Source organism: Arabidopsis lyrata, assembly GCF_000004255.2.
Source record: "Arabidopsis lyrata subsp. lyrata unplaced genomic scaffold ARALYscaffold_2, whole genome shotgun sequence".
NCBI lineage: Eukaryota > Viridiplantae > Streptophyta > Magnoliopsida > Brassicales > Brassicaceae > Arabidopsis > Arabidopsis lyrata.
Genome location: NW_003302554.1, coordinates 3,215,992 through 3,243,324, shown reverse-complemented (window position 1 = coordinate 3,243,324; position 27,333 = coordinate 3,215,992). Strand labels below are relative to the sequence as shown.

The window sequence follows — 27,333 nt, the reverse complement described above, 5'->3', positions numbered from 1 at the left end:
AATTCAAGAAAAGAAATTGATTCCAAACCTGATAAGCAGAAGTGGAAGATCCAAAGACAAATCCCTCTAGAACATCAGATATGCTGCATTTCTCGTACACCAGTATTTTAAACACAGTTTTGTACACTAACTTGTACATCAAGTCATTAAGTACATCGATTTGTCTTATATTTGTAAATTGAAGTAATTATTGTTCATAATATTAATACAAACACGATAGTAATATAAACCATAGGTTATACTAAATATAATGGTGTACACCATCATGTACACCAATGAATATGATGGTGTATAGTGTATACCATTAAATTGAAATAATGTTTGTATATTTCTACGTAGTGTACACTAACGTTTGTACACTCTTCTGTACACCAATCTCGTACACTATTGTGTAAATATTGTTTTGTACATTATCACTTGACAAAAATGGTTCTTTTTTTGTATGTGGTGAACAAGTACAAAATAGGTGGGTATGCGATATTGTAGACTACATACGAGGTGGTATATGGTGTGACATACTATCTCATCGTTTTATGTACATCATATTTTACATCATCTCCGTACACCATCGTATTATGTAGGTGTACACCACTATCAATTGTCGTTTGTACACCACCTTGTACACTGTCTACATATTGTATATCACGTTTACATTAATAATATACATTAATTTTTATATTATCGCCGTACACTACAATTTGTACACCACTTTTTATGTTATTGTGTACACCGACGGATTGAGATTAAATTAAAAAATGTAACGTATATTCGAAATATAGCAAATTGGACTTTTTAGATGCACTTAAAATTTTTAAAGATTAATATATTTATGTAGTAATTTTTTATGAAGAATTTTTAACAAAACAAAACAAAATAAAAGTATTTAAGTAAAAAGAAGAAAGAGAAAAAACAATAATTTTGACTTTAAATTAGTTTTGTCTTTATCTTGCTACATAACAAAACAACAAAAGGATATATAAGTCATTTACTAAAATCTCTATTAGAGAGAAAGTTGTATTAGAGAGGAAAGAAAAAAATGTCTATTCTCCTCATTTCTAAAAAACAACCTACTTTGCAAATTATTTTTAGAAAAAGTGTATACTTTACATAATTTCTCTAATATTAAAGAGGCAAAAGTCGTCATATTAAAATGTCATCCAAAATTTACATAAATTAAACAAACAAAATCATCCATTGATTACGAAAATGGCATGATTATTGTTGGTAGACTTTGACATACCTTCTTAGAATTGATAATGACTGGAACATTTTTGTTTTAACCTTTATTAATATATTTTATAAAAAAATTCATATATTTTATAAAAAAAAAATCATTCGCCGAATCATTAAAACAGTAGGGATAAAACTAGAATTTTCACCAAACATTTGCATCGAAAACCTAAAACGACTACTATTATGAAACAAAATTTTAACTCTAAAACGACAAGTAAAACGAAACGGAGGGAGTATTTATTTCTCATTTTTTCTTGGAAATTAGTCGATAAATCTTTCACTTTTTTTTCTGGAACAATAAACTATTGAGAATGGAATTCACTGGCTAAAAGTGAGAGTGGCGGTACTTCCAAGAATTTATTTTCCTAGTTTGTATTAGAGTCTTGGTTTATTCCGGTTTAAATGTTGGTTTGGTTATCTTATGATTGTATATAAGCTTAATCAGAGATTAATTAGTCTTTGAGTTTGAAACAAACATTTTTGATTTCTCTTGAATAAGAAAGTTTGTTTCTTCCGTTACAACTCCGATCTACTCTCGTCGCCGTCTTTGATACTCCGATCATCGGAGTTTAATATGGTATCAGAGCCATGTGTGTTCAGATTTAGCAATGTTTAGGGATTTAATACCAGTATCTAGTGTAACTGTGACTTTACCTAATGGCACTAGAGTTCCTATAACACACACTGGCACCATTTGCATCACTCAAACATTAATCTTGTATAATGTGTTGCATGTACCTGATTTTAAATTCAATTTGATAAGTGTCAGTTGTTTAGTTAAAACTCTGTTTTGTTCTGCTCATTTCTTTCCTACTTGTTGTTACATTCAGGAACTTTCTCGGGGCTTGATGATTGGGAGGGGTAAACTTTTCAACAACTTATACATTTTGGATATAGAGAAGCCATCCCTCTCAGCATCTCTTCCTGCAGCATGTTCTTCTTTTTCTGGTTCTGTTTTGGCTGATGGAATTCTTTGGCACCAACGCCTTGGTCATCCATCAACCACAGCTTTACAAAAACTTGTTAGTGTCATTCCTTCTTAAAAAAGTATATCATCTGATGTTTCACAATGTTCAATATGTCCTTTAGCAAAACAGAAAAGATTAGCTTATGTGTCTCATAATAATTTGTCACCAAATCCTTTTGATTTAGTGCATTTAGATGTTTGGGGTCCTTTCAGTGTAGAGTCTGTTGAAGGTTTTAAATACTTTCTTACTATTGTTGATGATTGTACAAGAGTTACTTGGGTTTATATGTTGAAAAATAAAAGAGATGTTTCTATTGCTTTTCCTGCGTTTTTAAAATTGGTTTCTACTCAATATAATTCTAAAATCAAGTCCATTAGGACAGACAATGCTCCTGAATTAGCCTTTACTGATATTATAAAGGAACAAGGCATGATGCATTTCTTTTCTTGTGCTTATACTCCTCAGCAGAACTCTGTTGTTGAGAGAAAGCATCAACACTTGCTTAATGTTGCTAGATCACTCCTTTTTCAATCAAATATACCTTTACAATACTGGAGTGACTGTGTGTTAACTGCTGTCTTTTTGATCAATCGCATGCCTTCTCCATTGTTAGAAAATAAATCACCATTTGAATTACTTTTACAAAAACAACCGGATTATAGCATGTTGAAGAACTTTGGTTGTTTGTGTTATGTGTCGACTAATGTTTCTGATAGACATAAATTTTCACCAAGAGCAAAACCATGTGTTTTTATTGGTTATCCATCAGGTTTTAAAGAATACAAGGTTCTGGATTTAGAATCTCATTCAATTTTAATTTCAAGAAATATTGTTTTTCATGAGAATCAATTTCCTTTTAAGACTGATGCATTATTGTCAAAAGCAGTAGACATGTTTCCCAATTCTATTTTACCATTACCTGCTCCTTTGCACTTTGTTGATTAATTCCCTATTGTTGATGATTTGACTGCTATTCCTGCTGCATCATCATCATCGCATGTTTCATCATCGCCTGCACATGCATCATCTTCCAATGATACACTACATAGGGACTCTAGTACCACCATTACAGATCATAATACAGGAACACATGATACTGGTGTTGAGACTGTACATGTTGCTAGGCCTAAACGGACAACTAAAGCACCTACTTACTTATCTGAGTATCATTGTGCTTTAGTACCTTTTACTTCTTCTATACTATCTCCAAACACTAATACTTCCTATACTACTTTACCACCTATAAATACAGCTTCCCCTATACTCTCTCAAAACACTATTCTTGTTAATAAACCAGTCTTACCTAAACACACTACTCCATATCCGATTTCTACTACTATATCTTATGATAAACTCACTCCTCTTTTCAATTCATATATTCTATCTTATAGTCTTGAAACAGAACCACATACTTTTAAACAGGCCATGAAATCTGAGAAATGGACAAATGCAGCTAATGAAGAGTTACAAGCTCTTGAGTTGAATAATACATGGGTTGTTGAGACATTACCTGAAGGTAAAAATGTTGTGGGTTGTAAATGGGTATTCACAATCAAATATAACCCCGATGGTACTGTTGAAAGGTACAAGGCAAGATTAGTGGCACAGGGTTTTACACAACAAGAAGGTATTGATTACATGGATACTTTCTCCCCTGTTGCAAAACTAACAAGTGTGAAACTTCTACTTGGTCTTGCGGCTGCAAAAGGATGGAGTTTAACTCAAATGGATGTATCAAATGCTTTTTTGCACGGAGAGCTTGATGAAGAAATATTCATGAGTTTGCCACAAGGATATACAGCTCCTCCGGGTACGAGTTTACCTCCTAATCCGGTATGTAGACTCCTCAAATCTCTTTATGGCCTTAAACAAGCCTCTCAACAATGGTATAAAAGATTGGCTTCGGTCTTATTGGGAGATAACTACATACAATCTCCTGCTGATAATACTCTGTTTGTTAAAGTGGCTGGAGATTCTATCATTGCTGTGCTAGTATATGTAGATGATATAATGATAGGAAGCAATGATGAAACTGTTGTTGAGAACTTGAAACAGTTGCTGAGATCTGAATTCAAGATAAAAGATTTAGGTCCTGCAAGATTTTTCCTCGGTCTAGAAATAGCAAGATCAGCTGCTGGCATCTCTGTTTGTCAGAGGAAGTATGCACAAAATCTCTTGGAAGATGCAGGTCAATTAGGCTGCAAGCCTAGTTCAATACCTATGGATCCAAATTTGCATCTCACAAAAGACATGGGGACTCCTCTTTCAAATCCTACATCATATAGAGAACTCATTGGTAGATTGCTATATCTGACGATTACAAGACCTGACATTACCTTTGCAGTTCACCAATTGAGTCAGTTCCTCTCTAGTCCAACAGATGTTCATCTTCAAGTGGCTCACAAGGTACTAAGGTACATTAAAGCTAATCCTGGAAAAGGATTAATGTACTCTGCAGATTCAGAGTTGTGCTTAAACGGATTTGCGGATGCTGACTGGGGTACGTGTAGAGATACAAGGAGATCAGTTTCAGGGTTCTGCATTTATCTTGGTGATTCTCTTATATCATGGAAATCAAAGAAGCATAATGTTGTTAGTAGAAGCAGCACAGAATCAGAATATAGAAGTCTTGCTCATGCTACTTGTGAGATTATTTGGCTGCAACACTTGCTCAAGGATCTTCATGTCAAGGTAACATGTCCTGCTAAGCTGTTTTGTGACAATAAATCAGCTATACACATTGCAACAAATCCTGTTTTCCATGAGAGAACCAAACATATTGAGATAGATTGCCACACGGTTAGAGATCAGATTAAAGCAGACAATTTGAAGACAATGCACGTTCCTACAGGCAACCAACACGGAGATATACTCACAAAACCACTTCATCCGGGTCCTTTCCATGGCTTATTGAAGAGAATGTCACTTTCAAGTCTTTATCTTCCTAAACCAGACACTTAGAAGATAAAGACTTGAGAGGGGCGTATTAGAGTCTTGGTTTATTCCGGTTTAAATGTTGGTTTGGTTATCTTATGATTGTATATAAGCTTAATCAGAGATTAATTAGTCTTTGAGTTTGTAACAAACATTTTTGATTTCTCTTGAATAAGAAAGTTTGTTTCTTCCGTTACAACTCCGATCTACTCTCGTCGCCGTCTTTGATACTCCGATCATCGGAGTTTAATAGTTTGATTCACACAATTCTCACTTAAGCAGAAAACCATATTAAACACTAGTACATTTTATTTAGTTACGATTACAATTTATGTTTTTAGATCTTGAGGGCAAACGCAATAACAGCCTGTACCAAAACATAATTCTTTGCATTTTGGTGTACAAAAACTAAACCCATTTGGTTTAACCGATAGTGAAGCTTCAGGATGCAGAGAAGTTTCTTCAGGTAAGAGACGTTTCGACTCAGTAATCTGAAATGTCAGGGATATCATCACTACAACACATAAATGTAATAAACATTAGTAACACAATACAATTTTTCATAACCGTATTATAGTACAAAAACATTAAATTTACCAGTAAAAGCTAAAAGGATGATGAAAGCAGACTTAGACGAATTTTTTCCCATCATCATAGAAAGATTGTGTTTTTCCTCGAAAATTTTGTGAACTTAGAAAACGATGTGATATAGACAATGTTGTAAAACGTTTTTATAGAATAAAGAAAGTGTGCTAATTAAGGGAAATTAATATCAAAATTTTGCTTTGTGGTGAGAATTAAAATGATATCGAGAATGAGATAAGATAAGATAAGATCGAATCTCTTAATATGGTCGATAATCAAATCGACAATTGTTGTACCTAAGATTTCTATTAATTAAAGATGAGAAGATCTTCAAGATATTGACTATTGATAAAAGTAAAAAAAAAAAAAGGTTTGACAAAAAAGAAGCCCATTAGCAAAACCCAAACAAGCCCATTATGTAATCAAGCCACGGTGCTTAGGATGCTCGTTGGGGTTTGGCATGTCATGTGCCATCCTAACTTGATTTTGTTATCAAACATTTACATGATTCGAAATCAAGTTATCAAAATCAAGTTCTTTACATATAACTTGATTTTGATCTATAGATTATTAGGGTTGCTGATTCAGAAATTTGTGGTTGGTTTCGAATCATGTAAATCTTTGGTTTCATTTCATAGATTGGCTACGTTTGGGCTCAAATTTAATCTGATGTGTATGATTGCTGCTAATTTCATTGTTACATTCGATTAGCGTTATTTTGTGTTTAACCACAAACTTCACCTCTCACAACCACAAACCATGGGAACTAAATAAGCATATTAAAAGTAGTCTCTAAACCAAATTGAATAGAAAAACTAAGAAACCATATTGTTGAAAACAAAAAAAGAACACAAAGACTCATGAATCCATGATCAGTTACTATCTAGTATTTTGCGTTAGATAATTATGAGATCCAGAGTAAAAGTCTCTCCTTGTTACCGTGGGCTTAGTGGGATTAAGATCTTCTTGATAACGCACAACACTTTATCCTTCTTCTTCTTTTCGTCAAGCCTATACTCTTCTATAATCCAAGCTGTTTCATTCACATCTTCTCCTTCACAAACAGTTATTGGTTCCTCATTTTCCGATAACTGAAAAACCCTACTGTAACCAAGAATCTCCCCTGTTTTTGACTTGATACCTCTATGACCTTCTACGATCGTCCAGTAACCACCACCATCGCATTCATCGGTTTTACCACAAGCCTTTGTCCGGTTAGCAAAGATACATGTTCCGAACTCTTTAAACTTGTCATCTTGAGGATCCACAAGCGTCGATGGATGCAAACGGTACACATTGTTCGTAACGTAGCTAGGCCAAGTGTTTCCATCGTAATCGATTATCTTCTGCAGATAAAATGCACCCTCCGCTTCTGTATCGAATAAACACACTCCATAAGCTGGCAACAATTGATTTGCAGGACGCGGTGACCTAGTGGAGAGATACGATAAATGCTTGGCAAGCAAGAAACTGATCTCAGCTTCGAACAGAAACCGAATCTTGCAAATGACATGATCTTGCTTCGAGTTCAAGTTATTGGTAACCCTATACTCTTCCATTACCCAACTTCTCTTGTATTCTCTAGGTTTCGTCTTTAAGCAGAACTTGAGAATCTTCTTGAACCCTAGAATATTCCCAGTCTCCTTCGATTTTATCAGTTTATCACGACCAATGATCCTCCAGCAACCCGATTCACATCCATCGGTTCTACCACAAGCCTCTGTTCGTGTTTTAACGATCAGGAATCTAGTGCTCGGAGAATAAAACTCCTCATTTGGATTCTTGTTGAACACGTCTACGTCTTCGATGAAGTGATCAGGCCATGAATCTCCGTTAACGATCATACGCTTCAGGTAACGTGAGATTATTACATCGTCTTCTGCTTTGATCAGTTCGTCTTTGATCAGCCAATAAGTTCCTTCGCCTTCTGCTTTCATTGGTTCGTCCTTTATAATGAAAGTAAATCGATCAAGAAAAAGATCAAACGCAAGAATGAGTGTTTGTTTCTTGGAGATGAAGCGAAGAAGAAGAGAGCCTCATGTAATCATGTTAACAAATGTGCTTTTAAAGACTTCAGTTATAGTGGCGGACCGTTATATCTAATTTCCGTGATGACCAATTTACCCTCGATTATCTCTCTTTATTTCACTACCCTCGTCTTCCACAGATATTTTTTGTTTTCCAAAATTTGTGATAATGGGATAGAAAGTGATAGTTGGTTTGATGAAATATGTACAATTAATTATGTTATTTAGATACAGGCAGTAATATAAAATTTTCTTAATTTATGAAATACCTTTAAGAATGTTAAACGTTTTTTTGCAGAGAAAAAGAAAAGAATTTTAAACGTTTTTTTTTCGATGAACGTTTTGACCTAAAGTTAAACGTTAAAAGTATTATAAATTGTTCTTTTAATTTTGACCTAAAGTTCCAAATCTCTGCCATATAATTTCTTGATCACTAGTTTCGTTTGGTGTAATCTCGAGAATCAAGAACAACTAATGATAATAAAACTAGATCATGATCCGCACATACGTGCGGGATTTCATATTTTTAAAAAAGTTCTAACAAATTTAATTTAATATAGATTATTTCGTTGTTTTTATGATATATATTTTAGTGTATTAGATTTGGATTCACACGTACGTGTAGAGATATTTTTATAGAAATTGTTATATAGATTTTAAAAATATAAAATATTTTGTTGTGTTAGTGAACTTTATAATAGTACAAATATTATAAAATTAGAGTAATAAACGAAATTCAGTTGCGTTAGTGCATAGTTATATTTTAAGATCCGGACCTACACATACGTGCGAAATTATATTTAAGATAAAACTAAGATATAATTTAGTTGCAAAAGCTAAATGATGTTATTTTTTTTATTTTCTAAACTAATCAAAACATTTCTAATAGTTTGATTACATGTGTTAAATAGGATATAGATTCGGTTTGAGTTTGGTTATTTGATGTATATTAGCTAGGCGTAACTATTTTAGAACGGGAAACATATCCCGCCCTATATCTGTCATAAATTCTTGGTCCCATAACCCGTCTTGTATACGTAAAATAAAAATATGACAGTCCAGTATCCGGCATAAAAGAATATGTGTAACTGAAAACGTACGTACAAGGTTATGTATGTAAACAAATTTATTATTGGGGCTTTTGCAAAAATGCCACTTTTTCAATGCCACTTTTCAAAAATACCTCTTTTTAAAAACCTTATAAAAAATGCTCTTAAAAATATAAAACTTACCCAAATATGTATGTAATATTATTAAAACATACACAAACTACATTTCTATGTATCTAAAATCTTATAAATACTTTATAAATACCTTATAAATGTATTTTAAATACCTTTAAAAACCTTTAAAATATCTTGTAAAACCTTTGAAAAACCTTAAAAATCCTTTAAAATAACTTGTAAAACCTTTAAAAAAACCTTATAAAACCTTATAAATACTTGGATTGAGTCTTCAAGTAGTAGTTACAATCCATAAGTACCTTATAAACCTAATAAAACTTAATAAAAATTTCAGATTTAAAAATGGGCATTTTTGAAAATGGACATCTAAAAGGGGCATTTTTGAAAAGGGGCACACCAAAAGGGGTATTTTTAATAATTTTCCTTTATTTTATATAGTGCTCATAACCTGAACTCATACCAATTGGGTATTTAGTTTGATTTTTAATTTATGTTCCCCTCTCATCCCGTCTCGTAATTCTTATTCTCATTTCATTCCATTAAAATCATGTTCCAAATTCTTGTTTGCGTACTTTTAAATACCATATAATACATACTGTGAGTTTTGCAGATTAATATATATGCTGCTAAAGTTACAAATATATTTGAACAAATTTATTAATGTTTCTTTCCTTAGCTAAATTTTGCATATTCTTCTTTTTATTGTTTAATCATAATTAATTTGATTTTGGACTAAAAATAAAAGTTTGAGATACATCTCTAAAAGGGATATGCTATTGCTGCATAATTTGTTTTGAATTCAAAATATATAATTAGTTTACATTATTTGAAAGCTGTGTGCAATATATTAGGGATTTATTTAAGGAAGATCCGGTTGAAAAACAAAAAATAAAACGCAAAATAATTTAGAAATTAATATATACAATCTATTGTTAGATATTTATCAAACTTGCTTTAAACGAAAGCTATAATGATAATTACTTTAATTTATTATTATTTGTGTTTATTTCATCATAAATATAAAGAGTTGTTAATACCTAATATCGTATTTTAGAGATTGTGAAATAAAATTTTGTTTTATATTTTAAAATTTGTGAAAATATTATAACAAAACTGAATCTTAAAATATTTGTATTTAATTTTCTTACAAAATTTTAAATTTAATCTTAAAGTCCTCCATTGATAAATCTTTTAAACGATAGTGTTTTTAATTTTGAATTAAAATGATATTATTTTTCTTTTTATTTTTGATATAGAATAGTCTATTAAATTTTGTTTTATTTTTGAATTAAAATCTTAGTTGGATATCAAATCTTATTTTTTTCAATTCCTGTGGGTTAACAATTTTTTAAAAATTAATTTCAAATTTTCGTTTATAATTAATAAGAGAGAGAAAATTAGTTTTTTTTTTGGAAATTAATAATTATTTAAAAGAATTAAACTATTTTTTATTTAAATATACTAATTTGTGATTACTATTGTACCCTTAATGAAGTTAATTGAAAACACTAAAAATCAATGACATTTTTTGTAATATTTTACTCTTCATAAGGTTATTTAATATTTAGTGATTCCCAATTAATAATATAGATTTTATTTGATCGGCATTTTTGATTTTAGTCCATGATACTGGGATTAAAATTTTGAAACATAAGAAAAAAAAATTAAAAATTAAAAATAAAAAATAAAAATAAAAAATAAAATTGAAACATAAAGGCCTACAAGAAAAAAAAAACTGTCTTATTATTTGTTCTCTTTTGCCAATTTAATTATCCCCGAGGGAGAGATCGTTAGCTTCCTCTTCGACCTTGTTCTTATTCATCAACTGGGCTAATCTTCCAATGATTGATTCAAGAACTGCCTCTGCCAACAGCTTATTCTTGACCACAACTTTTCCAGTTAAAGGAATGATATCGTCTCTAGAAAACGCAATCTGCAAAACATTTTAGTTCACAACAAACATATGTCATAAAAGTGTTCATAGCTACACGTCGAGAGACTCTCTTCACTTTTTTGAGAGACTCATGAGGAAACTTCCACTGTGAATTGCGGATGAAGCTTAGGGGTAAGCAGCGGTGCGACGACTCATTAATACTTTTATTTTCTTATGAAAAATACACACACAAAAAAAGCTCATGTTTGTTTCAAAAAAAAATATATAACCCGCAAATTAGATATAAAAGGCCCATTAAAAAAAAAAACTGAAAATGCCAAAGTATTAAAAATATTTTCTTTTTCTTTATAATCAAACATCAAAAAGTAATCAAAAATAATACTCCCTCTATTCCTATTTATTTGATGTTTTGGATTTTTTACTTGTTCCACCAAGTTTGATGTTCTGTAAGAATATTATTATTATTTTTGTTTGTGACCAATAGAGAAATGAGAGAAGTGAAACTAATATTATTAAACTACGAAAATAATAATTAAAGAATATAAAGTTATTTTTTCTTAATTTGTGTGTAAAACTCAAAACATCATTCTTTTAAGAACAGAGATAGTATAATTTATGATAAAAGATCATAAAGATATTCTCTCCAAAAGCATATTTTTCTTTGGGCCAGAATTGACTCAATTAACACTGATGTACTTGCAGCAAGATCTTTATTTGTTCATGGGAAATCGCCTCACAAACCTCTAGATGCAAACTATTAATTCTGGGTTCTTAGACTTGGGACATAATCAGACTGTTTCTGTTCATTCTTGCGCATGAAGTAACGTGAATAACTCCTCAAGCTCAACTTCGATTGAAACACTGTCAGTTCCTGTAGCTTTTCCGACACAAGCTCTACCTCGATTCACTAATTATTAGTTCTCACTTGGCCATATATGACCGGAATCCTCCTCCAAAAACACCAACTTAAAACTGCCCTTTTCGTTTCTCCTTACCATCACGAACCAAATCTCCATTCACATTCGTAGTAGTGATGATATCTTCTCTCCTCTGTGACGCCTCAACCTCCATCTCCGCTTTCTCTGGGATGCAACCAATCTCTTTCTTTCCCTTTAGTGGATCATGAATTCATGATGCTCACTTTCTTCTTGGTGTGATGGCTCAGGTGCAGCGACGATCTCCTCCGATGTCTCTACCCAACTACTCTTCTCCTTGACGGTTCAAGGCGACATGGCAACTCTTGGTTTATAAATGGCTACGACTCTGGCAACAACAAAGGCTTGACAACGTTGATGACCTAATTTTTCTCTCTTAAATCTCTGTTTTTTCCTGGAAAATATTGACCGCTATATGTACATTTATACATATTTACACAAGAACACACACACGACATCGCAAATCAACACTACAACAACGATGATCTTTATTAATCAGATAAAAAACATGTCAATTTTCTGCCCATTGATCTTCATTTTTAGAGGGTTGCTGATTCAGAAACATGTAGTTGGTTTCAGATATTATTCATGTTTAGGCTCAATTTTTCTCTGATGTTTGTGATTGCTGCTAAAAAGCAAATTGCAGCGAAAAAAAAAAAGCCTCTCTTCTCACAGCCACAAACAACAGGAAATAAAAAATAAGCATACTAGTAGTTAAACCATATTGAACAGAGAAATAAGAAACAGAAAGACTCATGAATCTATAGATGTTTTAAAGAGAAAGATGTTCAGAAGATACTAAGTTGATACCAAAATCCGAAGTAAAGGTCCCTAGTTATCATAAGTAAACTTTGATAACGCACACGAATTTATTCTGCTTCACGTTAAGCCTATACTCTTCTATAGTCCAAGTTATCTTCACATCTTCTTCATCACAAAAGTATCTTTCCTTCTCCGTTTCATAGAACTTAAAAACCTTCTTGAAACCAATGGTCTTCCCGGACTTTGACTTGATCAGCTTATCACGGTGCAAGATCCTCCAGTAACCACCATTGCATCTATCGGTTTTACCACAAGTCTTGTTAGAGAAGATAAGGGTTCCGTAAATATGAAACATCCGATCTTGAAGATCCGCAAGCTCCAGTGGATGCAGGCAATACACGTCGTTGGTAACGTAGCTAGGCCAATCGTTTAATCCTTCAGAAGTCATGATCGTCACCAGATAAGATATATCCTCTACTTGTTTATCTGATGAAAGGAATCCATAAGCTGGCAACAGCTCATTACGAGGAAGTGATTCTGATGTAGTGTAGAAATGCTTGGCTAGCACGAAACTAATTTCGGATTCAAACAAAAATCGAATCTTACAAATCACATGATCTTGCTTCCAGTTCAAGTTATTGGTAAGCCTATACTCTTCCATTACCCAACTTCTCTTGTATTCTCTAGGTTTCCTCTTTAGGCAGAACTTGAGAATCTTCTTGAACCCTAGAATCTTCCCAGTCTTCTTCGATTTTATCAGTTTCTCACGACCCATGATCCTCCAGCAACCAGATTCACATCCATCGGTTCCACCACAAATCTCTGTTCGTGGTTTAACGATCACGAAGCTAGGGCTCTCAGCATCGAACACCACATTTGGATTCTTGTTGAACACGTCTGCGTCTTTGATGAAGTGATCAGGCCAAGAATCTCCGTTAACGATCATACGCTTCAGATAACGTAAGATTATTACCTCGTCTTCTGCATTTAACAGTTCGGCTTTGATTAGATCAAAAGCTGCGTCGTCTTCCATAATGAAAGTAATTCGATCAAGAAAAAGATGGGATCTAGAGAGAAGAAGATCAAACGCAAGAATGCGTATTTGTTTCTTGGAGATGAAGCGACGAAAAAGAGAGACTCATGTTAATAATTGTGCTTTTATGTTAGTGGCGACTGTTACATCATATTTTCGTGTTAACCAATTTACCCTTGAGGATCTCTCTTTATTTCTTTTTTGTGGATAAATTTTCAAATAAACTTTTTTTTTTGTTTCTTCTGGTGTGCTTAAAGAGCTTGTTAAAATAAATTAGTGTCAGTTATACGATATACAGTTGTTTCGTCGACATATGAGTTAATAACCTTATGTTGATAGAGGCAGTAAAATAAAAACTAGTATATGAGTTAATAATCTTATATTGATAGAGGCAGTAAAATAAAAATTCTTAATTTATGGAAACACCTTCAAGAATATTAAACGGATCTTAATTGGCATTATTTTGCCTTGTTCATGTTTAACACCTCTTCTGCATTTTCTCTTATCCTACAGAATCAAACACCTCAATAATGTAACCAAAAAGTCCAAAACCAATGCTTAATGCAACATACAGAGCCGCAGATTCTTTGCTTAAATTTAATTTCTGTCAACCAGATTCAGATTTTCCAAGTTAGTTGATGCAGCATATCTTCGTGGGCTTTATTGTTTTGATTACAATTATTACTTCTTATCTAAGTTTTGGGCTTTTACTATTAATTATGTCTTAAGGGGATTAGTTCTAGGGTTTGGTGTTTTACCCCTTCTTCACGTTTAGAGTCAAGCCTTTATAAAGGACTCGAACCCTTTGTAGTTCAGCAGCTTTTGATTTAATAAACTTCTTTGAGAACTCTGTTTTCTCTCCAAATCTTTGTATTCTCCTTCTCCTCAAGATCCATTGATATTTGTAGAAAGAAGAATCTTAGCTGCGATTGCTTAGCCTCGTGATCCATTGATACTCGAGACTCCAATCGTATTTAGCCGCTGCATTAGTTGGTATCAGAGACGAACCGGTCCTAATCATGCCTCCAAAGAGAACCCTGCAACAACAACTTGAAGAGCAGAACGAAGCGTTTCGAGGAATGATGGCTGAATTCCAGCAGAATTGGCGTGAGACGATGCGTGCCACTGTTGAGACTACAGTCCGAGAGGTCCTTCAAACACATAACAGAGCTCCGAATTTGCCAAGACAGGGAGAACAAATCTTTGATGGTGATGAAGACGATGTCTTCGATGACAATCCTTTTGCACAGCTTGGTGATCAGCAACAACGTCAACGACGTGATATGATCGTAGCTCCGAGGGCTGATAATCGACGATGGGATGTGGGATTTAAGCTTGACTTACCAGAGTATGCAGGAGGATTACAGCCGGAGGATTTTCTTGATTGGTTAAGTACAATAGAGGAATTACTAACCTTTAAGGAGGTCCCTGATGCGATGCGTGTTTCTCTGGTGGCGACTCGTTTTAAAGGAAGAGCTTCAGCATGGTGGCAACAGTCCAAGGAGACTCGTGCAAGAGCAGGCAAGGAACGTGTTGCATCATGGGAGAAGATGAAGAAATTGATGCGAAAAGCCTTTCTTCCATACAATTATTCACGTACCATGTATACCAAATTTCAGAATCTTCGACAAGGAAGCAAATCAGTTGATGATTACGCCTCTGAATTTTTCTCTTTAGTGGCCCGTAACCAATTAACTGAAACAGAGGAGCAGCTTGTGTCACGATTCATTGGGGGACTGCGCCTTCAAATCCAGAACATGTTACTGCAATTCAATCCATTATCAGTTTCAGAAGCTCACCAGCGTGCTCTTCTCATTGAGCAACAGGCTCGCGGGTCATCATCTTCCTGGTCTGTGACGGGAAATCGTGCAAGACCACAAGTCATGGGTGACAATGCTTCATCACGGTCTGGAGATATGGTTTCACCTACTGTTTCTTTTCCCAAACCTCTTGAGAATTCAACAGGAAACATGAATCAAAGACGACCAACTTCAAATCGGTGTTTTGGTTGTGGTGAGAGCGGACATAGACAAGCAGAGTGTCCCAAGGCAACGCGACGAGGTCTTTTGAGTGATGATGCTCCTGTGTATGATGAAGATGATAATGATTTCGATCAAGTTGATTCAGAGGAGCAAGTAACAGGGGATCAAGGATTGGCTCTTGTTTTGCGGCGCAACTGTTTGATACCAAATTCTGTTGAAGAATCATGGCTGCGCACCAACCTGTTTCACTCTACTTGTACTATTCGCGGTAAGATTTGTCGCCTTGTCATTGATTCAGGGAGCTGCACAAATATTATCTCCGAGGAAGCTGTGCATAAACTTGCCTTGTTTGTGGAACGTCATCCGACTCCTTATAATTTAGCTTGGCTAAATTCTTCCACAGATAGACGTATTTCACGGCGTTGCCGAGTACCATTCTCTATTGGTTTGCATTACAAAGATCTGATTTATTGTGATATTATGCCAATGGATGCGTGTCACATACTCCTTGGTCGGCCGTGGCAATATGATAGGCAAACTACTCACGATGGGTTTAATAACACATACAGTTTTGTGTTTGAAAACAAGCGTATTACTTTGCTTCCATCTCAAGATACTTCATCATTGTCTACACCCGACAAAGATGCTTCAGTGGTTTCTCCGGAAATTGAGCAAACTAATAAATCTGCGATGTTGGTTACCAAGACTCAGTGTGTTGATGCTATTCAAGAGGAGGGCATCGCCTTTGCCCTTATTGTGTCTCCGAGTTCTTCTCAATCTGATCTACAGGTACCATCAGCTTTTCAGCCTCTTCTCAATGAATTTATTGATGTCTTCCCTAGCGACCTTCCAGCAGGTCTACCGCCTTTACGTGATATACAACACTGTATTGATCTCGCACCGAATTCTGTACTTCCTAATCGTCCTCATTATCGGATGAGCCCGGTTGAGCATGATGAACTTCGGAAACAAGTGGAGGAACTATTAGCTAAAGGATACTTACGTGAGAGTTTGAGCCCATGTGCGGTGCCGGCTCTCCTTATTCCTAAAAAAGATGGCTCTTGGCGAATGTGCGTTGATAGTAGGGCCATTAACAAGATCACGACTCGGTATCGTTTCCCGATTCCACGACTTGATGATTTATTGGACCAAATTGGGAGCGCGTCAATTTTCACCAAGTTGGATCTTAAGAGTGGTTATCATCAAATCCGTATACGTCCGGGTGATGAATGGAAGACCGCATTTAAGACGCGAGAAGGCTTGTTTGAGTGGTTGGTGATGCCATTTGGATTGTCTAACGCGCCTAGTACATTTATGCGGGTTATGAATCAAGCGTTGAGACCTTTCATTGGTAGGTGTGTTGTGGTATACTTTGATGATATCTTAATCTTTAGCTCTTCTCTCGTAGAACACTTAGACCACTTACGTGAGGTTTTGGCGGTACTACGACGTGAGAAACTTTTTGGTGCTGCCAAAAAGTGTGCTTTTGGAGTAACTGAAGTCTTGTTTCTTGGTTATATCATTTCAGCTCAGGGTTTACGAGTTGATCCAGCTAAAGTCTCTGCGATTCACTCATGGCCAACTCCAAATTCGATTTCCGACGTGCGTAGTTTTCATGGTTTAGCATCCTTTTATCGTCGGTTTGTGCCTCATTTCAGCGGGATAATGTCACCTATTACGGATTGTATGAAAGGAGCAAAGTTTGTTTGGACCGACGAAGCGGAGAAAGCGTTTCAAGTAATCAAGAATAAGTTGACATCGGCACCTGTTCTCACGCTTCCGAATTTTGCAATGGCATTCGAATTACACTGTGATGCATCTAAGCTCGGTATAGGCGCGGTACTTAGTCAAGCAGGTCGACCCGTCGCATTTTTTAGCGAAAAGATTGCTGGTTCTCGCGGGCGTTATAGTACGTATGATGTTGAATTATATGCGGTGGTTCAAGCAATCAAGCATTGGCGCCACTATCTTTTTCACAAAGAATTTGTTCTTTTTACCGATCATGACGCACTAAAACACATGGGGTCTCAAGATAAAGTCTCTGCTCGTCATGCGTCGTGGTTTGCATATCTACAACAATTCACTTTTGTGATTAAACATAAGGCGGGTACTCTTAATAAAGTGGCCGATGCTCTAAGTCGTCGTCATTCGCTTCTTACTACACTTCACGTGTCCGTCCCTGGCTTTGAGGTTTTACCGGATCTCTATTCAAGTGATTTGTATTTTTCAAACATTTGGGAGGATGCACAAAAAGGTTTGTCAGATGAATACATGGTGTTGGATGGTTTTCTTTTTCGTGGGGTACGTTTGTGTATTCCGGAATGCAGTCTCCGTTTGAAGCTAATTAAAGAGTTGCACGGTGAGGGCCACATTGGCAGAGATCGTACCCTCCATTTAGTCTCAGCCTCGTATTTTTGGCCATCCTTACGAAAGGACGTTGAACGTTTTGTCTCACGTTGCGTTGTTTGTCAAGCTTCTAAAGGTCATGCTTCAAATGCCGGTTTATACTTGCCACTTCCTATCCCGACCCAACCTTGGACCGATATTAGTATGGACTTTGTCCTTGGGCTACCACGAACTCAACGCGGACATGATTCTATCTTTGTGGTGGTGGATAGATTTTCAAAAATGGTGCATTTTATTCCGTGTAAGAAGACGACGGATGCTCTTCAAGTAGCAACACTTTTCTTTCGGGAAATTTACAAGCTTCATGGTCTCCCTTCTTCAATTGTTTCGGATCGTGATTCTAGATTCCTTAGTCATTTTTGGAGATCTTTGTGGCGCTTGTTACGTACAAGTCTTGATATGAGCTCGGCATACCATCCGCAAACCGACGGTCAAACCGAGGTAACAAATCGAGCTCTTGGCGATTTATTGCGTTGTTTGGTTGGTGAGAATATCAAATCATGGGATAAGGTCCTTTGCCAAGCGGAGTTTGCTCATAATCGAGCGCTTAATCGGAGTACAGGCTTCAGCCCTTTTCGTGTTGTGTATGGAGTGAATCCACGGGGACCTATGGATTTAAACAATGCACCAGATCGAACTCGTTTTCATGGGCGTGCGTGTGATCTGGTTGAAGAATTTGCAGCTATACATGAGCAAGTTCATGTTAATCTTGAGACTGCCACCGAGAAGTACAAGGCGAGTGTTGACGCACACCGTAGAGAACTTCAATTCAACGTGGGTGATTTAGTTTGGGCTGTCTTAACAAAAGATCGTTTTCCTCCTCGGGCATACAACAAGCTAAAGGCGCGAAAGATTGGTCCTCTTGAAGTTTTGGAAAAGATCAACAACAATGCATATCGACTTCAACTTCCTGCTCATATGAACACCTCTGATGTTTTCAACGTCAAGCATTTAGTTCCTTATCTTCCTGCAGATGACAATACAAATTCGGGGTCGAATTTTCTTTCCCCTGGGGCGACCTGATGCAGCATATCTTCGTGGGCTTTATTGTTTTGATTACAATTATTACTTCTTATCTAAGTTTTGGGCTTTTACTATTAATTATGTCTTAAGGGGATTAGTTCTAGGGTTTGGTGTTTTACCCCTTCTTCACGTTTAGAGTCAAGCCTTTATAAAGGACTCGAACCCTTTGTAGTTCAGCAGCTTTTGATTTAATAAACTTCTTTGAGAACTCTGTTTTCTCTCCAAGTCTTTGTATTCTCCTTCTCCTCAAGATCCATTGATATTTGTAGAAAGAAGAATCTTAGCTGCGATTGCTTAGCCTCGTGATCCATTGATACTCGAGACTCCAATCGTATTTAGCCGCTGCATTATTAGTACACCATATAGACATAATTGTCTTAAGTCAAGCACCAGCACAAAGCGTACGTATTCATTCTTCCCTAGCTGTTTAAAGGAAAACTTTTCTTCATTCCATCAGAAGAGAATTTGAGGAATAGTTTTAAAAGAGTTTTTGAGAAATATATGTTTCCGAGTAACATGTAGTTGTTTTCGAATCATTTGCACATGTTTTAGGCTCAATTTGTCTCTGATGTTTGTGATTGCTACTAATATCGGTGTTTATATGCCATTAGCTGTGTTTAACAAATTGCAACCACAAAAAGCATCTCCTCTCAAAGCCAAAAATAACACAGGGAAATAATCAAATAAGCCTACTAGTCTTTAAACCATATTGAACAGAGAAATAAGAAACACAAAGACTCATGAATCATGACCATGTTCGAGAATGTCCATAAGATGATCGATCATGAAATTAAGAGTAGAAGTCCCTAGCTAGTTATCAAGGGTAAACTTGATAACGCATATCACTTTATCCTCCTTCTCCTTTTCGCTAAGCCTATACTCTTCTATAGTCCAAGTTACGTTCACGTATTCACCTTCCCAAACATATCTTCGTGTTTCATAAAACTTAAAAACCTTCTTGAAACCATTAACCTTCCCGGTGATCAGCTTATCATGGTGCAAGATCTTCCAGTAACCACCATCGCATTTATCAGTTTCACCACAAGTCCCGTTAGCGAAGATGCAGGTTCCGTAATCATGAAACATCGGATCTTGAGGATCCACAAGGTCCATTGGATGCAGACAGTACACGTCGTTGGTAACGTAGCTAGGCCAATAGTTTCCTTCACAAGTCACTATCGTCTCCATATAAGATTCATCCTCCTCTTGCGTAGTTGATGAATATCCATAAGATGGCAACAACCCATTTCCAAGAACCGATTCTGATGTAGTGTAGAAATGCTTCTTTAGCAAGAAACTAATCTCAGCTTCAAACATTAACCGAATCTTGCAAATGACATGATCTTGCTTCCAGTTCAAGTTCTTGGTAAGCCTATACTCTTCCATTACCCAACTTCTCTTGTATTCTCTTGGTTTCGTCTTCTTGCAGAACTTGAGAATCTTCTTGAACCCTAGAATCTTCCCAGTCTCCTCCGACTTTATCAGTTTATCACGACCCATGATCCTCCAGCAACCAGATTCACATCCATCGGTTTTACCACAAGCCTCTGTTCGTGGTTTAACGATCACGAATCTAGGTCTCTCAGAATTGAACACCTCATTTGGATTCTTGTTGAATACGTTTGCGTCTACGATGAAGTGATCAGGCCATGAATCTCCGTTGACGATCATACCCTTCAGATAACGTGAGATTATTACTTCGTCTTCTGCGTTTAACAGTTCGTGTTTGATTAGATCATAAGCTGCGTCGTTCTCCATAATGAAACTAAATCTATCAAGAAAAAGATGGGATCTAGAGAGAAAAAGATCAAACGCAAGATCGAGTGTTTTGTTTCTTGGAGACGAAGCGAAGAAGAAGAGAGAATGTGCTTTTAAGTTAGTGGGGACTGTTATATCTAAATTTTGTGTTGACCAATTTACCCTCGACGATGTTTTTTTTTTTTTTTTAAAGTTTTCTTTAACTTTATCTTTGGGATAATGGATAAAAAATTTACAACTATTATTTTTCTTTTTCTTCTGGTTTGCTTAAACGAGTTCAATAATTTAGTATCAGTTTAAACATTAAAGTATACGATAGTTGTTTTGTTGATATATGTATAATTAATAATCTTATTTTGACATACATGCAGTAAAATAAAAGTTTCTTAATTTATAAAAACAACTTTAAAAATGATAAACGGATCATATTTGGCACTATTTTGTCTTCCCAATATTTAACACACTTTATAGTTGTTAAATTTTTCAATTTTATCATTAACTAATACAAACATTAATAACAATACAAAGGTGTTCCATTTCCAGGTTATATATTCTTCCATATAAATTCACATATTCCGGAGTGGCTGGTTTACGAGACCAACTTTTTTGAACCTACTTAATAAATAATAATATACTCTCTCCGTTTCACAAATTTGACACATTTCATTCAATTTAAGAAAATATTGAATTATACATATATGCTTCTATTTAATATGTGATTAATGATTTAAATTCAATGAGAAATAGCTTTAAGTTAAGAGTAAATAAGGAAATTTTGTGTAAAAATCACATTGAAAATGTATAATGACACTCTTTGTAAAACAAAAATCAAACTCTAGAATGATATTCTTTTTGAAACAGAGGGAGTATATAGAATTCTTTATTGTAAAAAATGAAAAAGAAATAGTAGGCAAATTTCTGGTTTGAATCAAAGCTTCTAATGAGATATATATATTGGCCATGTTTAGAAATACCATCAAAATGCATGATTCGCCTATTCTTATAAACAGAGGAAAACATCCCTTCTCTCTAAATCTCTAGCAACAACAGAGGCTATATGTAAATATACACGAGCATACACACTGCATCGCAAATCAACACAACAACAACAATGATCTTTGCTAATCAGATAAAAAAAAACATGTCAATTTTCTGCCCATTGGTCTTCATTAAATAATCATTTGTTTATGTTTGGTTTCATTTCATACATTGGCTTCGTTTTAGGCTCAATTTATCTCTGATGTTTGTGATTGCTGCTACTAGCGTTGTTTACTTGCGATTAGCGCTATTTTGTGTTTAACAAATTGTGCCACAATAAAAACCCTATCCTCAACCACAAACGGCAAACCAAATGAAATAAAGAAATAAGCATACTAGTCTTTAAACCATATTGAACAGAGAAATAAGAAACACAAAAGACTCATGAATAATCATGACCATGTTCGAGAATGTTCTAGAGTAGAAGTCCCTAGCTAGTTATCTGCAGGTAAACTTGATAACGCACAACACTTTATTCTGCTTCACCTTTTCGCTAAGCCTATACTCTTCTATAATCCAAGCTATCTTCACTTCTTGTCCATTACAAAAAATTCTTTCTCTCTCCGGTTCATAAAACTGAAAAACCTTCTTGAAACCAATGGTCTTCCCGGACTTTGACTTGATCGGCCTATCACGGTGCAGGATCTTCCAGTAACCACCATTATATATATCCGTTTCACCACCAGTCTTGTTAGCGTAGATGCATGTTCCGTAATCACAAAACATCCGATCTCGAAGATCCACAAGCTCGAAAGGATGCAGACAATACACGTTGTTGGTAACGTAGCTAGGCCAATCGTTTCCTTCAGAAGTCATTATCGTCAACAAATAAGATTCATCATCCTCTTGTTCAGAATGTGGATAGAATCCATAAGCTGGCAACAGCTCATTACGAGGAAGTGATTCTGATGTAGTGTAGAAATGCTTGGCTAGCAAGAAACTAATTTCAGCTTCAAACAGAAACCGAATCTTGCAAATCACATGATCTTGCTTCCAGTTCAAGTTATTAGGAAGCCTATACTCTTCCATTACCCAACTCCTCTTGTATTCTCTAGGTTTCCACTTTAGGCAGAACTTGAGGATCTTCTTGAACCCTAGAATCTTCCCAGTCTCCTCCGACTTTATCAGTTTATCACGAGCCATGATCCTCCAGCAACCAGATTCATCACATCCATCGGTTTTACCACAATTCCCTGTTCGAGGTTTAACGATCACGAATCTAGGTCTCTCAGAACTGAATATCTCATTTGGATCCTTGTTGAACACGTCTGCGTATTCAATGAAGTGATTAGGCCAAGAATCTCCGTTAACGATCATACGCTTCAGATAACGTGAGATTATTACTTCGTCTTCTGCGTTTAACAGTTCGGCTTTGATTCGATCATAAGCTGATACCTCCATAATGAAACTAAATCAATCAAGAAACAGAGGATCTAGAGAGAAAAAAGAAACGCAAGATTGAGTATTTGTTTCTTGGGGATGAAGCGAAGAAGAAGAAGAGAGACTTATGTTATGGAGGTGCTTTTAAGTTAGTTGCTACCGTTATTTATATGTTAATTTTCTTGTTGACCGATTTACCCTTGATCTTCTATCTTTATTTTGCAACTACCCCTCATCTTCTATGGATATTTGTACTGTTTTTCAAAGTTTTCATGTTTTATACGAATAATTTATTACGATACAGTTAGTAAAAGAGCATTAAACGCCTTTTAAGTAATGTATGGAGGATTAACAAAATTGGATATAAAACAAGAATGCATATTGTTCATTTTGGCACCCATATTTTATTCTTTATATTTTACACTTTATAGTTGTTAAGCCGATTTTTTTATTCTTTATTAACAAATAAATTCAACAAAAATTATCATATGAGTAGAAAATATCTTGGTTGAGTCAAAGCTCTAAGCATTCTTTAGTGAGATTCATTCGGAAAATTTTAAATTATCAACTAGATGCACGATTGTCAACATTTACACAAGTAAATTTTAAGCAAATTTTGTTGATTAATGGGTTTTGAATTGCCGTTTTTCATATACTCCATGTAGTAGTAGTTCACCGCATAAAATTAATAAGGCCGAATAAAAAAAACTAGAGTCCTCGTCCTAGTAATGATTCTCAATTATTCTCAAACTATTACATTTTTTCTAAGAAAATTGTTCTATTATGAGGGATTCATGTTAAAACCTACTATTATATATGAATAAAACGGAGATTGTCAAAATCAGAAACGCAATTCTCATGGCTTCACTCTCTCGTACTTCGTTGCCACACACAAAACATAAGTACTTCTTTTTTTAAGTGACAGTGCATATTACAGCCTTATGAATGCAAAGTATGCATATATTAGTCTAAAACCAACTTTTTTGCTGACTTTTCTTTTTAATTTTACTAAGTTGATCAAACATATTATATATCAACAAAATGGGAGAGAGTGACAGTTTTGCAGAAGAAAAAAAAAACCCATGAAGCAAATCTCAAATTAAAAAAAAAAAAAAAGAGTATCCAAAAGGTCCAAAAAATGACCAAAAACCTTAATCAATAATATTCCACGTCATATCATTCTCAAAGATCCAATGGCAAACTTCAATCCGACCCGGACCGGAGCCTAAAGCCAAAAATGCTCCATGACTCGGACTCCAAGCTGACGTGTCAATATGACAGATGGCAACACCATGGTTAATCTTCTCTAAACTCTTCGGGTCAAGTAAATCCGTTTCATAAACCCGTACCCGAGGAACTGAGTGACAATAATACAGTAAATACGGATATAAACTCTGGTGACACGAAACAGCTCTTGTTTCATCTCCACCGTTGATTCTATTGACTTTTCCGATCACGACCTTCTTCTTTGACCCGACGACATTCTCCGTCGTTCTCACCACCACGCCGCTTCCGAGCACTGACGTAGCGAAATCTATCATATCCTCCGCCGATCCAACGCACCGCTTCGTCTCACCTTTACTCGCCGGTCTCTCACACTCTGAAACCGCCGACGAAATTATCCCCGCCATCGACGAATTCTCTCCGGCACCAAAAACCCCCCAGATCTCTCCGATCTCAGATGACGAAAACGGTAAATTCGAAACTATGTTTCGGGGCAAAAACGTCCTTTTAGGCATTTTATCTTTAATATCCGGCAGTTGCATCAAAGTCCCTTCCTTCAACATCGATTCTCTGAAGAATTTACCCTCCTCAACCCATTTATTCACCGTTTTGCCATTGGAACTCACATTATTAGAATAATGCGCAAAAACGACGCCGTCTTTAGTATACACCTTGAAACTCTGTCCTTGGCCGTAAGTTTTGAAGCTAACGTTACCTCCGACGTTACCTTGGCCGTAACCGGTGAAATTATCAGAGCCGAGGTTAAAAGATTTACCGTAATTTACGAAATTGACCTTCTCGTTGTTTGAGTTTTTAGCGTAGGAAGAGAAAGAGTCAACTCCGATGTTGGATTGGTCTCTGTAATTTTTAAAACCATAAACGGCGCCGTTACCTCCGTCACCGTATCCTTTAAAGTCATTAACCGGAACATTCCCGTTTTCTCCGTAGCTCGTGAAACTGTCGTTAGCTCCGTTAGCGGTTTCTCCGTATTTGGTAAAACCCGTAATAACAACGTTTGACCCGGTTCCGTAACCCGAGAACTCATTCGGAGCTCCGTTTCCGTTTTTGCTGTAGCTTGTGAATGTTTGATCTCCGGTGTTGCCGTTATCGGAGTAGGTAGTGAAGGTCTGTGATCTTCCGTTGGCTTTATCGGAGTAAGAAGTGAATCTTCCGTTTGGTTCGTTTGCGTTTGTGTTGTAACTCGTGAATTCGCCAGAGCCTCCGGTGGTTCCGGTGGCGTAAGTTGTGAAGCTTTGGTCAGCTACGTTTACTTCTCCGGCGTAATTTGTAAATCCATCGTCGTGTCCGGCAGAGTTACGGCTGTAACGTCGGAACGAGTCGACGGCGATGTTATCACCGCCGGAATAGTTTTTGAATGAGTCAGCTCCGGAGAGACGGTCGGAGCCGTAGTTTGTGAAGTTCTTGCCGCTGTAAGCGGCGAAGCTGACGTCATCGCCGTGTTTATCGACAGAATGAGCGTTGGCGAGCTCAGGGAAGCAGAAGAGTTTCGCGGCGGAGCAGAAATCGGAGTGACGCGTGTGAAGCACGTGAGTAGAAGCGAGTGAGGCGAACCGCGTGGAGTCCACGGCCGTTAAAGGAGAGGCTTTTGAGAGGAAAAAAGAAGGTTTTGGTGAATCGCCATTGATGTGATTGTTCCAATAACGAATCAAAGAAGCTTTTGGTGTGAATGGATTCTCCGACGCCGTAATGTTGCCGGCGGTTTGCTTAGCTCCGGCGAAATGCACCTACCAAAAAAACGCAAATAGTTACATTATACGGAATCTTTTGAAGTGTTAATCAAACTAAAGAGTGAATCTTTCTTACATGAGAAGATGAGAAGATGAAGAAGAAGCAGAGGAATAGAGTTGCTTCAATATTGTTCATCTTCTTGTTGAGAGAGATTTGTTGGTTGAGAAGGAGAAATAAGATGAAGAGAGAGTAATGAGACTTCACTATGATTTCATGAAGAGAGAGTGTATTGAGACTTCATTATGAAGTGAGGCATAATTATAAATTTGAGAATTAAACAGTTTGTTTATCTTTATCAACTTTATTAGGTACTACTAGATTAGGACTTGTGTCTACGTACTTACGTAGGACTAGTAGTCACTTTTTATAATTTTAAGAAGTTATATATCTATTGTAATTATAGTTTAATTAAAAGTTTTCAATAGTTTATGAACATTTCGTTTATAAAAAATGCATATTTAAACTTCTACAAAAATTTATATAAATTTTTGTCCAAATGTCTTGCTCAAATTTGGCTTTGCATAGTTTAGTGTCGAGTTTTGGTTTTCGTCTTTACTCCCAATTAGACAGATTTTAGTAATTCAAATAAGATAGGGAATGTAAACTAAGAACTAGTTTGAAAATACTAAAATTTCTGTAGGAATTAAAATAAGTTTCTTAAAGACAAAATCCAAAAACTCACTCAGACACCACTACCATATCAGCGATCAAATTATAAATTTGAGAATCAAATATTTTTTATTTTATCAACTTTATTAGGTTTCTCGAAAGAACATTAATCGAGGTTTTACTGTTTTAATCAACTGATAATAGGTCAAAAGAGTTCGAAAGAGGAAGAAGCTGGTATAACTAAACTTACAAAAAGTCAAAAAGAGGGAACATATCATTTAAATTCAGTTAAAATATTGTAAGAAAGAATCTGAATAACTAAATAAGGCTGCATAAAGTATATATTAAAGATGATCTCTCCCTAAGAGTTAGTATCAAAAAGATCAAAATTATAAGAAAGAGAAATATAAAGAAAAAGATAAAGCTGAGAGAGACTGCTTGTTGCTGAAGAAAGAGAGAAAGTAATATAAATCAATTGAAGATTTTGAAAATTAGTAGCTTTTGATTATATTTAGTTACTTTTTTTTAATCAAGAATAATTTTGTGTTTTGTGCATTGCATGTATTAATGACTAATTATAGTTTGAAACACAACTTGGATCCATGAACC

General features: G+C 35.6%; 5 protein-coding genes across 6 annotated transcripts; all 5 read right to left on the bottom strand.

Annotated features, from left to right (window-relative positions):
• Nucleotides 1–5,424: 5,424 nt before the first annotated feature.
• LOC9322693 lies at nucleotides 5,425–7,762 on the bottom strand. Of its 2 annotated transcripts, none has more exons than XM_002886581.2 (2): nucleotides 5,733–7,762; nucleotides 5,425–5,649 (listed from the first exon to the last, which is right to left on the bottom strand). In XM_002886581.2, the coding sequence occupies exon 1, from the start codon at nucleotides 7,655–7,657 to the stop codon at nucleotides 6,656–6,658; it is 1,002 nt and encodes a 333-aa protein (XP_002886627.2). In that variant the 5' UTR covers nucleotides 7,658–7,762; the 3' UTR covers nucleotides 5,425–5,649; nucleotides 5,733–6,655. The 2 variants fall into 2 exon arrangements, with proteins under 2 accessions (XP_002886627.2, XP_020889707.1); XM_021034048.1 differs by having other exon boundaries at nucleotides 5,425–5,626.
• A 4,739-nt stretch (nucleotides 7,763–12,501) lies between these two features.
• LOC9322690 lies at nucleotides 12,502–14,138 on the bottom strand. Its single transcript, XM_002886578.2, has one exon. The coding sequence runs from the start codon at nucleotides 13,553–13,555 to the stop codon at nucleotides 12,599–12,601; it is 957 nt and encodes a 318-aa protein (XP_002886624.1). The 5' UTR covers nucleotides 13,556–14,138; the 3' UTR covers nucleotides 12,502–12,598.
• A 5,238-nt stretch (nucleotides 14,139–19,376) lies between these two features.
• LOC110231075 lies at nucleotides 19,377–21,124 on the bottom strand. The gene has a single exon (XM_021035869.1). The coding sequence runs from the start codon at nucleotides 20,722–20,724 to the stop codon at nucleotides 19,777–19,779; it is 948 nt and encodes a 315-aa protein (XP_020891528.1). The 5' UTR covers nucleotides 20,725–21,124; the 3' UTR covers nucleotides 19,377–19,776.
• A 974-nt stretch (nucleotides 21,125–22,098) lies between these two features.
• Nucleotides 22,099–23,419, bottom strand: LOC9322689. Its single transcript, XM_021009974.1, has one exon. It carries the CDS (start codon nucleotides 23,161–23,163, stop codon nucleotides 22,201–22,203), a length of 963 nt encoding a protein of 320 aa, XP_020865633.1. The 5' UTR covers nucleotides 23,164–23,419; the 3' UTR covers nucleotides 22,099–22,200.
• A 667-nt stretch (nucleotides 23,420–24,086) lies between these two features.
• Nucleotides 24,087–26,449, bottom strand: LOC9324209 (polygalacturonase 1 beta-like protein 2). The gene is made up of 2 exons (XM_021009973.1): nucleotides 26,191–26,449; nucleotides 24,087–26,111 (listed from the first exon to the last, which is right to left on the bottom strand). Exons 1-2 carry the CDS (start codon nucleotides 26,248–26,250, stop codon nucleotides 24,294–24,296), a joined length of 1,878 nt encoding a protein of 625 aa, XP_020865632.1. The 5' UTR covers nucleotides 26,251–26,449; the 3' UTR covers nucleotides 24,087–24,293.
• Nucleotides 26,450–27,333: the final 884 nt, after the last annotated feature.

Excerpts from the sequence above, each read along its gene's own strand:
- LOC9322693 (XM_002886581.2), bottom strand. The coding sequence starts at position 7,657 with ATGAAAGCAGAAGGCGAAGGAACTTATTGGCTGATCAAAGACGAACTG.
- LOC110231075 (XM_021035869.1), bottom strand. The coding sequence starts at position 20,724 with ATGGAGAACGACGCAGCTTATGATCTAATCAAACACGAACTGTTAAAC.
- LOC9322690 (XM_002886578.2), bottom strand. The coding sequence starts at position 13,555 with ATGGAAGACGACGCAGCTTTTGATCTAATCAAAGCCGAACTGTTAAAT.
- LOC9322689 (XM_021009974.1), bottom strand. The coding sequence starts at position 23,163 with ATGGAGGTATCAGCTTATGATCGAATCAAAGCCGAACTGTTAAACGCA.
- LOC9324209 (XM_021009973.1), bottom strand. The coding sequence starts at position 26,250 with ATGAACAATATTGAAGCAACTCTATTCCTCTGCTTCTTCTTCATCTTC. Across the intron at positions 26,112-26,190 it reads TCATCTTCTCATCTTCTCAT|GTGCATTTCGCCGGAGCTAA; the intron begins GTAAGAAAGATT and ends TTTTTTTGGTAG.